Source organism: Aethalodelphis obliquidens, unplaced genomic scaffold (genome assembly GCF_003676395.1).
Source record: "Aethalodelphis obliquidens isolate GAN/ISIS:26980383/991018 unplaced genomic scaffold, ASM367639v1 scaffold7, whole genome shotgun sequence".
In the NCBI taxonomy this organism is placed as follows: domain Eukaryota; kingdom Metazoa; phylum Chordata; class Mammalia; order Artiodactyla; family Delphinidae; genus Aethalodelphis; species Aethalodelphis obliquidens.
In genome coordinates this window covers 44803374-44816122 of record NW_020837951.1, presented here as the reverse complement: position 1 = coordinate 44816122, position 12749 = coordinate 44803374, and the positions used below count along the sequence as shown (strand labels likewise).

Genomic DNA, 12749 nt, shown 5'->3' with positions numbered 1-12749 from the left:
CAGCATCACCCTGATACCAAAACCAGACAAAGGTATTACAAGAAGAGAGGTCTAAAGATAAATATTTCTCAAGAAAAAAGATGCAATAAAATTGTATCAAGATGTTAGCAAAATGAATACAGCATCTAAAAAACATAATACATCATGCCCAGTTGTGGTTCATCCCAGCAAGGCTGATTTAATATTCTAAACATTACTTCTAACATTATAAAATTAATTAATATAATTCATCATATTAACATAATAAAAATGAAAAACCATCTGACCATATAGGTTGACACAGAAAAAGCATTTGACAAATGTCATATCTATTAATAATAAAAATTCTCAGAAAAGTAAGAATAGAAGGCAAATTCTTCAACCTGATAAAGGACATCCAAATAAAAACCCTATAGCTAACATCATACTTACTGCTAAAAGACTAAATACTTTCCGCCTAAAGAGAAGAAACAAGGAAAGGCTACCTGCTTTCACCACTTCTATTCGGTATTGTACTAGAGGTACTAGCCAATGTAACTGGGCAAGAAAAAGGAATAAAATACATCCTGATTTGAAAGGAATAAGTAATAGTATTTTCATTTGTAGACAACATGATCATTTACATAGAACATTCTAAAGAAGTAACAAAAAAAACCCCTACTCAAACAAATAAGTAAGTTTAGCAAGGTTGTAGGATACAAAATCAATTTTTTTTTTTCCTCGGTATGTGGGCCTCTCACTGTTGTGGCCTCTCGCATTGCGGAGCACAGGCTCTGGACACACAGGCTCAACGTCCATGGCTCACAGGCCCAGCCGCTCCGTGGCATGTGGGATCTTCCCGGACTGGGGCATGAATCCGTGTACCCTGCTTCGGCAGGCAGACTCTCAACCACTGCGCCACCAGGGAAGCCCCAAAATCAATATTTTAAAAATTATATTTCTATATACCACCAACAAATAATCAGAACTTAACCTAAATATAGACCTAAATATAAAATTCCTAGGAGAAAATGTAAGAGAAACTCTTAGTGATCCTGGGTTTGGCAAAATTTCTTAAATATGGTATGAAAAGCATAGACATGAAAGAAAAAAATCAAATATTGGACTTCATCAAAATAAAAGTGTCCTATGTTTTCAAGGACATTTATGAAAAATAAAAGGCAAGCCACCAACTGAGAGGAAATATTTGCAAAACATATATCCAAAAACCGGCTTATATCTAGAATAAGAAATAAAAATTAAAAAAAAAAAAACTCTTGCAACCTAACAAGACAAACAACCCAATTTTATTTATTTATTTATTTATTTTTGCCTGTGTTGGGTCTTTGTTGCTGTGCGCGGGCTTTCTCTGTTGCAAGCGGGGGCTACTCTTCGTTGCAGTGCACAGGCTTCTCACTGTGGTGGTTTCTTGTTGCAGAGCACAGGCTCTAGGCACGTGGGCTTCAGTAGTTGCAGCACATGGACTTAGTAGTTGCAGCACGTGGGCCCTAGAGCACATGGCCTTCAGTAGTTGCAGCGCATGGGTTCTAGGGCTCGCAGCCTTCAGTAGTTGTGGTGCGCAGGCTCAGTAGTTGTGGCTCGTGGGCTCTAGAGCACAAGCTCAGTAGTTGTAATGAACGGGCTTAGCTGCTCCACAGCGTGCAGGATCTTCCCGGACCAGGGACCGCACCCGTGTCCCCTTGCACTGCCAGGAGGATTCTTAACCACTGCACCACCAGGGAAGTCCCACAACCCAATTTTTTAAATGAACAAAAGATTTGAATGGATATGTCACAAAAAAAGATATACAGATGGAACATAAGTACACGAAAAGATACCTAGCAGCACTAGTCACTACGGAAATGCAAACGAAACAACTGTGAGATACCACTACACACCCACTAATATGCTAAAATTAAAAAGACTGAGCATACTAAGGATTGGTGAGGATGTGGACCACTGGAACTCTCAACCTACTACTCATAAGCTGGTGGGGATGTATGTTTCTTCTAAAATTAAACAGATACTTACTATAAGACTCTAGCATTCCACTCCTAAATATTTACCAAAGAGAAATTAAAACATATGTCCACACAAAGACTTGTACACAAATGTTCATAACAGCTTTGTTTGGAATAGCCAAAAACTGAAAATAACACAAATGTCTTTCAACATATGAGTTGACAAATGAATTGTGGCAAATCCACTTTGCTGACTCTTAAATTTGCATCTTCGTTCCTTCCAGGACAATGCTATTTTGTGTACGTGGCACTTTAGAATAGAGAAAAACCAAGCTAAGTTAGGATACTACCTCAATTGCCAAAAACACAAAAGACACTTACTGGCACCTGTAGTCCTTGTGTTTTCTTCTTTTTCTTTGACAATTTCCTATCCTTGGTTAGCATTTTTGCTTTGATCCATTTTGACTGTCCTATCTCTGAGGATTTTGAAAGATCTGTAAGGGAAATGATTTACATGAGAAAGTGTAAGATGGTAGGTGGAACCATTTTGTTTCACAGAAAGGACTGACAGAATGGGGAGAATGAGAATGGTAGCAATGCAAGAATTTAATACTGGTTGTAAATATGTTTACTTCTTACTTTTAATCTTACAGATCTTCAATTTCTCCTCTTTGTGTATTCTTAAACTCTGACTCCTAATGAAGGGCCTGTCTCTACGAAGGGGACTGATCCGAAGGGATGTGTTTTGCTGAAGCCATGGTCCCACCTCTGGGCAATCCCTCTGGGCCAATCTTGTTGACTTATCAGATAGGGATCTGTCCTGGATCTGCCTCTGACATTGTTCACTCTGTTTGGAGTCACAGTTACAAGTGGAGGCCAAGCAGGTTTGCCATTGTTTCTCGGTGCTAAACACACCAGTTTCATCGCCTTCTGAAAATGCCCAGTTCACATATCCACCTCCAGTTTGCATGCTCTTGACTTGGGAAGGGAGGGAGGTCACTTTAACGGGTGCAGGTGTGCAAATCAATGTGGGTAGCACTTGCTCCTCCTTGTCTTGTCTGGCTGGTAACTGAGCAAGTGACTCACACTGCTCCTTGGTTTCCACCACTGAGCCCTGGGCTGAGACAACCGGGGTCTGCCACATCAGATGAACAGGGACCGCACTCTGGGTGACATGTTCAGTTGCCAGCACATCTGTACCTGCTTCCAAAGATGGTCTGGACAGAGGCAAGTTGGTTTCTGCAGAATAAGGAACTTGCTCTAGATGAGAAGGGACCAGGAGAAATTGGCCATACTTTGGGTGTGCTTGCCTGTTCAGGGACACCCCAGAAGCAACTATACTATTTTCTGTTTCTTGCTCTTCCTGGTCATCTCTTACATTTGAAAACTTTCTGTCTGTAATCTCAAGAAAGGGCCCTGTCTGCACTCGTGGGGGATGCCAGCCTCTGGCCAGGCTCCGCAGCAAAGAAGGGGGCATGCTATAACACTGGTATTTCTTCTTTCCAGAGATCTCCAGGCTGCCTAGAACCTCTGCACAGATGACATTGCTCCAGCTGTGGGGAAGTTTTCTGCAAGTAGAATGCTTTCTGTTGGCCAGGAGGGCCTCATCCTCTTGTAAGGTGTCAACAGCAGAAAGGACTTTTAAGGTATCCACTGTAAGGGCAGAGAGGTCCTGCAGGTGTCCCACCTGGCTGTCCAAAGACAATAAGGAGTCCCTTATGAAAGACACCTTTTCATTCATTTCTTTCAGTTGGAAGCACATTTCTGTAACCCTAAGGGAAAAAGGGAGGGAGAAAACCAATAAGCACAGTAAGCCAATAAACACAGTAAGTGGGAACTTGCCTTACTCTCTTCCTGTCCTGCTTCCATCCTTAGGTGGCTCCTCAGCCCAAGCCGCTTCCCAAAGTTAGGTCTGTCTCCTGCCTTCTTCTCTATCCAACACATACTCTCATCCCAGGTGATCTCACCCACTCCTGTAATTCCCACTATCACCTTAATAAGGAAAATTACAAATTGTATTTCTACCCCTTATTTCTCTCCAATATTTCAGAGTCACATTTCCAGCTTCCTGCTAGTTATCCCTTCAATCATCTCATCAATCAGCCCATTTGTATTCATTAAGATATTCATTAATTTACAAGGCAAATATTTTAATATCTCTTATTGTCCAGCACTGTGCTATTTTGGTAGAGAAAGGAAATCCTGAGGAAGAAACTAGAATGATAGGAACAGAATCAATAAGCAAATACATAATTAGAAAAAAAAAATTACAGATCTTTTAGAATAATATTCCAAGTCTACAGTACAACCAGGCATCCCAACTTTCAAACAAAACCCATTTTAAGAGACCTACATTCAGAGAAAGCCCGAGGCAAATTTTTAAATGACTTTGGATACTTTAACCCAAAATTATGATGTCTACCCATGGATTCATGTAAAAGCAACACAAGGCACCTTCAGCTATGCAAGTACAAAAGCAAATTGCAAGTAGAGTCAAATTAAATGTAACAATTGATTTCATTTAGAGAATTAGAAAGAACAAAGAAAATATATCTGTATATATCTCTGTAAATACCCCTGTATGGGGATAGGTTTTGTTTTGTGTCCTCCCCACCGCCCCAAAAGGTATGTTGAAATCCTAACCCCTAGAATGTGTACTCCTAGAATGTGACTTTATTTGAAAGTAGGGTCTTTACAGAGGTAATCAAGTTAAAATAAGATCATTAAGGTGTGCCATAAGCCTATACAACTCATATCCTTATAAAAAAGGGAAATTTGGACATAGAGGGAAGACAGTGTGACGATACACAGGGAGAAGACCACCTTGTGACTGGAGTGATGCGTCTACAAGCCAAGGAACACCAAGGAGTGTCAGCAAACACCAGAAGCTAGAAGAGGCGAGGAAAGATTTCTTCCCTAGAGCCACCAGAGAAAACATGGACCTGCCAACATCGTAATTTCGGACTTCTAGCCTCCAGAACTGTGAGATAACAAATTTCTGTTGTTGTAAGACACCCAGTTTTCTGTTGTTGTAAGACACCCAGTAAACACCCAATTTACTTTATTATGGCAGCCCTAGGAAATTAATACAGTTATCTAAGCTTAACAATCAAAATAAATTACAAAATACATATTTTGTGGTTACATAAAATGAAACTCATACACATGAAAATAAAACACAAAATTTGAAAACAAAAAATAAACAGGAAATGATTCTAACAAATACAGTGAGCTGTTTGTATCCCCTAAGTAGTCAAAAGTTTTTACAAATTGTTGAGGAAAAAAAATATAAAGACCCCCAAAGGACATGAATAGATAATTCACAAAAGAGAATGAAACGTGGTAAAATATCCAATCTCATTAGGTAAGCAGAGAAATTATCAATAAAAATAAGACAACAATGAGTTCGTCTACACTGTGACATTTTTTTAATCTAGCAAATTTTTAAAAAGAGATTTAGTGACTCAAGGTTGGCAGGGATGCAACATTGGAACGTTCAAATAGCCAAGACAAATAAAGAGGCAGGAATTTTACTATGCTAAGGCAGACAGATGAGATAGAATATTATGCAGCCATTAAAAATCATACTTACATTGTTAGTAGTCATTTTCTTTGTCTATTTCTGACAGCAGGGGTGGGGATGTGGATGTCTGTGGTGGTCTGCATTATATACTTTTAAATTTGTGATAAAAACTTTGTAAGTCAAGAAACAGTAAAAATTAAAATATGTTTACAAGGAATATTTAATTACTTGGAGAAATGTTTTTGATGTGTAAGGTGGGTAGGGGGACAAAATGCAAACCTGTATAATTTTAACTAAAAATATCTGGAAGACTAAATGGAAAAAGACCAAATTTTTCACAGTGGACTCTAGCTTGTGACATTTTTTTCTTTCTTTTCTCCCTGTTTCATTCTTTTATTTGGAGGAAGGAGTATACTTTCCAATTTCCCCATAATGAAAATCTTTGATAAACAGGAATAAAGTGAAAAATTGCAAGGGAGGAAACCAACAGTTTCATGGCTGACATGACCGTATGCAGAAATAACAAATTGCCCCCAGTCTTATTTGAGGGCTGGGAAAAGCAGTAATTGTACCATGAAGAGCTTAGCACTCAGCTGTAGCAAGCACTTCCCAAAATAGTGTTAGACATCCCCTCTCTAGAATATATCTCAAGTCACATGGATTGAGAAATCTTCCACTTCTTCCTGGAAGCTTTGTAGATAGGAGTTAAAGAATAAAGAGGATGGTATAATTTTGATTATCACCTATGTGGGTGGAACCCTCTCTTTCTTGCTTCAACTTCTATAACTCAGTAGTGCCTTAGTAAAGGCTTCTTGACCTTCTAGAACCTATAAAACTAGAATTGGCAAGGATGATGAAGAAAAGAGAACAAAATATATGCATATTCCCTTCCAAATATGCTTAATTAGAGCCTCTCCATCTAGTGCACTGTTTCAACTAATTCAAAAACTGTACAGTCCAAACAGCAGTAATGGAAACTCATTAAGTTCCATTAGCAGCAGTCACATGGAAGGGATACAACAGACACCAGCAACTATTCACAGCACAGGTAACATTGCTACAATAGAGACTTAGGCAAATAACCGGGTCACTCTCAAATCAGGTCCTCTTGCTTTCAAAGGCACTTCTTTTCTAAAGCTCAATGTCCTATAAAATATATTTTAATTATATCCCTCAGCTACCATCTACATTAATTTAATCTAGTCTTTTAGTCATTCTGACATGTAAAAGAAATTCTCGTAATTTTAGTTTCCTTTGTGCAAGGTTTGAGGGTGGTGGGAAAACCAGTACGGTTATTATTTCATTGTGGGTCTCTGGACCAGATATTGTAAAATGAAATTATAACAAGTATAATCATCATGATAATCATAATATTCACTGAGCACTCATTATGTGCCAGGCATTTTACATTATTTTATTTAATCCACATGACCACCCTACTATCCCTTCATGAAAAGAGGTCACATGGCCAGTCACATGGTCAATGACAGAGTGAGGCTTCAAAGCCAGAGGGTGTGACTCCATATTCGATGGCATTAACCACTGCACTCCAGCACCTCTCAGCAACTCAGCAGGGATCCAGGCAAAGTTCTACTGGGGTCCTAGAGTCCCGTGAAGGGGTAAATGAATTGCACCCACATTTTCCATGCTGGGAGTTGTTCACAAAGGTTTCTCAGTAAGGTTTCATGGCGAAATGATTATAGGAAGAGCTCAAACTATAACTCTACTGAGTCACAATGCCCATTATGATAAAGTGTTTAAACTTTTTTTAAATGTAGTATTTCCCAAATATGACATACCCAAACATGCTTAATATGGAAAAATACCTAGTTAACATCTTACTCCATAGAACATAGAGAGGAAAAACACTGGCTTACGTTACTAGGGACAAAAAGTAGCTGGCGTTCCAAATAGAGAAAGTAAGATATGAAACAGCCTTAATATGTTCTCCTTCCTTTTTTACAATTCACTTAACTCTGTAAAGATATAGGTAATCTCTTCTTCAGAGTTAGGCAAACATGCAAATATCTTCCTAACTTCCTTTCGCTCCCTCTTCAAACTACTGCTGAGTTACCACTGGAAAATATTCTTCCCTCTCTCCCATACTTCATTTACAAGCTCCCCAGAATGACCTCAACAAGGACAACCATGTAAAAAGAGGGCTGGTGAGATAGCTCTATCAAGAAGGAAAATTGATCGACTGTGTTTTGAAGTTAAATTAGGGCTTCATTAATCAAATACTAGAGCCCTTGAAAGCATCTAGAATATTTTTCAGAAGCTACATAACCATCTACCATCTAATCCTTCTCTACTCAAATCCCAAGAAAAAAATTCAAGATAAATGTGATAGCATATGATGATTACTGGTGTTCAGTTTACTATTAGTATTATTATTACTAATTATTATTATTAAATTACTTTTTTTAATGTCTGGTTCTCCAGTTTTCATTCTGTATTCACTTGACTCGTGATACTACCTTCTCCTGGTTTTCGTTATACTCTTCTGATCAATTCTTTTTAGTCTTCTCCATTAGTTCCTCTTCCTCGGTCCATTATACAGGTGTTGACACCTCTCAGGGTGAGACCCTCAACCCACTGAGTCTCCTCACTCCACTTGCTTCCTGAGCATGAGCGCTTCCTCTGTCATAATTTTATTTTCCTAAAATAGGCAGATGACTCCCAAATTTCCTTGTCCAGTTCAAATTTTGCCCTAGGGCTTCAGATTCACGTATGTAAAGCCTTGCAGACATCTCTGGATAAACGCACCACCAGAATCTCAGGCTCAACAAAATCTAAACCTCATTGCTTTCCCCCACCCTCCCTGCCATGCATTTTGTACTCTTTATCTTTTAGTGCCACCTTTCACCTAATTACCCTGCTACAGATATGAGTCATCCTGGACTTCATCCTCTCCCTTACTGCCACAGCCAATCCTTAACTCACCTCTTGAATTGTCCTCTCTAAATATGCCTTTATCCTCTTTGCTATGGCCTAAATGTTTGTGTCCCCACCTAAAATTCACGTTGAAATCCTAACCCTCAACAGTGATGGTATTAGTAGGTGGGGCCTTTGGGAGGTGATTAGGTCAAAACAGTGGAGCCCTCACGAATGGGATCAGTGCTCTACTTTTCATAAAAGAGACCCCAGTAGAGCTCCTTAGCCCCTTCCACCATGTAAGGACACAATGAGAAGTTTGTATCCCGAAGAGGGCCTTCACCTGACCATCCTTGCACCCTAATCTCAGTCTTCCAGCCTCCAGAACTGTAAGCAGTAACTTTCTGCTGCTTATGAGGCACTCAGTCTACGGTATTTTGTTACAGCAGACCAAATGGACTTCTTTCAATGCCACCACCAATTTGGCTAGTCCTTGGGCGTCATCTGTCTGTTGTATCAATCTCTCGAGCGGTCTCCCAAGTTCCAATTCTGACTCCTCAAATCCATATGCTAACAACCTAGAAGGTAAATCTGTTTGACCACCTAAAATTTTTCCTTAGTTTATAGTGTAAAGTGAAGGGCTCTCCATGACCTTGTTCCAGTGCATAATACTGGGGGGCGGAGGTGCCTATCTTGACCCATCTTATCTATTTACATCCCTTTTCTTAAGGTTTGGAAGGGAATATGTATTTTAGAAGAAATTATACTCACAAAATTGGAGCCTAATTTTACATAATAATAGATAACTTTCACTACTCCCTTACTATCCATTAGCACACTGCCACACGGTTCATCTATATTATCCCATGGAATCCTCACAACGACCCTAAAAGGTAGGTCTATTTTTGTGTCCATTTTACAGAGAAGAAAACAAGGCCCAGAGTAAACTTGCCCAAGTACACATAGCTAGAAGCAGGACTTCATGCCGGCTCTGTAAACTCCTATCTGGGTACATATACAAAGCAGAACCAAGCTGGCCCGCAGGCCTCAATGAGCATAGCTACAAAGGAGGCAGAACGTGTGGAGAGGTGAAAGGGAAAGAAGGAAGCTCATAGAGTTTTGGCCTAAAGATATTATTTAAGTAAAATAGAATGTTGTGGGTTCACAAATTGTTATTTGATACTCGATTTTTTTCCTCACTATTAAAATTTGATCTGAAATTCAATCAGCTACCTAAAATATATTTACATAAATATGGTATTAATTTTAAAAGTTCAGAAATAAGTCATACGCCCAAGGTGACCATTTAGAAAGTTCTTAAGGTGATTCAATTTCAAATAAAGCCATATTTAAGGATTCACTATCCATCTATTTGGACATCAGAAAATATATATGCATAATTAGGTATAACATTTTATAGTCAGGTCCGTGTGTATTCAAAAGTAAGAGAACACATTTAACTTCTGCCAATTTGCTTCCAATTAAGAAAGCAATGCTGCGTTTTAAAAAATGCATATAATCACGGGGACTTAGTTAATAATACTGTATTGTACATTTGAACGTTGCTAAGAGAGTAGACCTTGAACACTTCATCACAAGAAAAAAAACTGTATGGTGATAGTCGTTAACGAGACTCACTGTGGTGATCATTTCACAATATATAAATATCGAATCATTATGTTGTATACTTGAAACTAACATAATATGTCAATTATTTCTAAATTTTTTAAATGCATACAATCACATGCAGTCCATATTTTGATCCAGTGCTGTGTAGCTGCGATTAGTGGCACATGAACAGCAGCTTTGACCTACGAGCTTCTACATCTGTCCACTTTCTCCAACACGCCTCCTCTTTCTTCAAGCCTCTGAACGGCCCCCCCAAATCACACACACCCACAGACACCCTCAGCTGATGACTGCCGTGAGAACTGCGTTCCCGCAGCCTGGCTGCATCTCTGGAGCACTCTCCATATTCTCTCCTGGCCCCCACCGTTAACTGCCCTTCCTGAGGACTTCACTCAGCAAATCACCTCCTCCCTCCGGCTCCTGCTGATAGATCTTTTCCAGTAATAAATATATTACTTTTATTATCTCCACATGAAACAAAAGAACCGCACCATGTCCCCATGCCCCTCTTTACCTCCCTTCAGAGAAACACTTCTTAGAAAATCTGCCTCTAATCACTGTCTCTACTTCTATTCACCCTCCACACGCTTCAGTGAATCTGCCCTCAACTCCACTGCACAAGTGCTAGTCAGGCACCCCGAGACTATGACTCCATGATTCCCAGTGCAACCAGCACCCTGCTGCTCCTGGACTCACCTGCATCCACGTTTGCTGCTCCATTCCACCTCCCTCAAGTCTCTCCTCCTCAGCTGCCTCAGAGCGACCTTCCTGCACCAGGCTCCCAAAGCGGTCCGACCCAACCCCCAACTCCAGCAGACCCTTCACCACGATCCATCTCTATTCCCTTATACTACTTTTTTCCCCCTTCATTGTTCTTTTACTGTCTGACATTAAATTACATATATCTTTTTTGTCCTTCCCCAACCCTCCACATGCACGCACTAGAATGTGAATGCTATGAAGGAAGGGCCCTTGCTCTCTTATTCACCATTTATCTTTACTAACTTAGAAGACTGCCTGGAACATAGTAGTTGCTCAATAGATGTGCACTGATTGCATGAATATTATACGATACTAGAGGAAATTTTAGAAAATCGAAACCTCTGGGTTTTAAAAGTAGACCTTTCTACTTTTTTCAGACATTCTAGTAGAATCAGGTTTAGGTAGCAGTTTAGAGGGTGAAAATACATATATAACTTTTACCTTTCTGACGTCACTCGGATTCGTTCCTCACAACTACAATTCAGACCTTCCATCTTCTCATGGAAGTATTTTTCCACACACTGTTCTTCAAAACTGTGAAGTTTTTTCAGATCCTCCTTACTCAGGTAGAGCTCTATGGAAATAAGTATAGTGCATAAAAAGAGTCATTATTCATCCTCCATAGGAAGCTGATACAGTGTCTGACTTTCCTTCCATTGGTATTAAAAATGGATAAAACCATAGCTTGCATGATAATAGTTTGCTGCCTTGTCACACTGTATTCCTAATATTAATTGGGAAGCACTATGTAGAAATAACTGGAAACACCAGGCTGGGTCTTTCCTTTTTGTCCTATAAACAGATGTGGGAATTTGAAGGTGACTCGTGGAACAGATACTTTATCTTCAATATTTTCTTAAATTAGAATACTTTTACACATAAAAATTCACCACATTTATATGCATATGGAAGTTCCCCCACCAACTGGTTTATCAGTCAAAATGACAATAAGTAACCTACAGGTTAAAATCAAGGTTAGAAGAAGTCAAAGTCTGTTGAAATTAATCCAGTAAGTATAAGAAAGTGTTACCTCGTTGCACTGAGTTTATATATACACCGAGTTTGTATATACTAAGTTCTTCTACTGAAGAAAGAGACATTATGACGAGTCAATGGCCAATCAAGGCTATACTTCTTCCTTGACAATTACAATTAATTCATTAAAAGACAAGTCATTTCATGATGTTATGAAACTAATGCAATTCTACATCAAACTTCAGCAATCACATTTGGTCTACCACCTTGACTCTTACTCTGACCTAGCAGAAAAATGCATTATCTTTTGAGCAAGTTTCTAATCCTTGTTAAATATAAAAATGCTGTTGCAAAAAGGGTAAAATTGGAATATCCTCTTCCTTCAATCATTTCACCTAAATTAGGAAAAAAAAAAAAAAGAACCATTAAAGTTCTCCAGAATTTATTAGAAATGCAAATGTTCTGTAATTTTCCAATAAAATGAGAGACGAAAATATTCATTCTAAAAGATGACTAAAAGAAAATACTCAGCCATAAAAGGTGTTCACAACTCAAAGGTACAATGTTTTCTGATTTTTATGGCTTGGAAGCATCTTTCAGACACCAAAAAAATCCCCATCCCCACTCAACTCTAAATGTGTGTTTGCATTAAAGAATCTTGTATAAGTAAGGAACTTTAGAATTGTATGATTTGAGCCTTCTGTGGGTTCCTGAGAGCAAACAACCCACAGAGCAGTTCCATTGACAGGTGCAGCTTGCAGTACGTGGCACGTTCTTGTGACTGTCCACCAGGTGGCACTCCTTCCCCATGTGCAAACGTCTTGATCCTCAATACAGAGAATCAAAGGCAATCTCACAAAAATTCAAGAATTTCCCAGAGTTCAGGGTGAATGTACCTCTGTCCATCAGAATACTTCCTCGAGTTTTATACCAAAATCATCCTATAAGCTCAGATCAAGGTAAGCCCAGGAAAGCGTTGTTTGTTATGGTACTAGAAAACGGGGCCAAATCCTAGCTAACCCCAGGATCTCTCAAGTGGTTCACACTCTCCTGTTAGATTACAGTTG

The 12749-nt window shown here is 39.2% G+C and overlaps 1 protein-coding gene across 1 annotated transcript in view; it reads right to left on the bottom strand.

Annotated features, from left to right (window-relative positions):
• TRPM6 (transient receptor potential cation channel subfamily M member 6) overlaps positions 1 to 12749 on the bottom strand; it is a 192901-nt gene that overhangs the window by 33414 nt on the left and 146738 nt on the right. The window contains exons 27-29 of the mRNA XM_027105679.1: positions 11149 to 11281; positions 2559 to 3691; positions 2301 to 2413 (exon numbers count right to left, since the gene is read on the bottom strand). Coding sequence (XP_026961480.1) covers positions 2301 to 2413; positions 2559 to 3691; positions 11149 to 11281 — 1379 coding nt within the window. The remainder of the gene's footprint in view (positions 1 to 2300; positions 2414 to 2558; positions 3692 to 11148; positions 11282 to 12749) is intronic.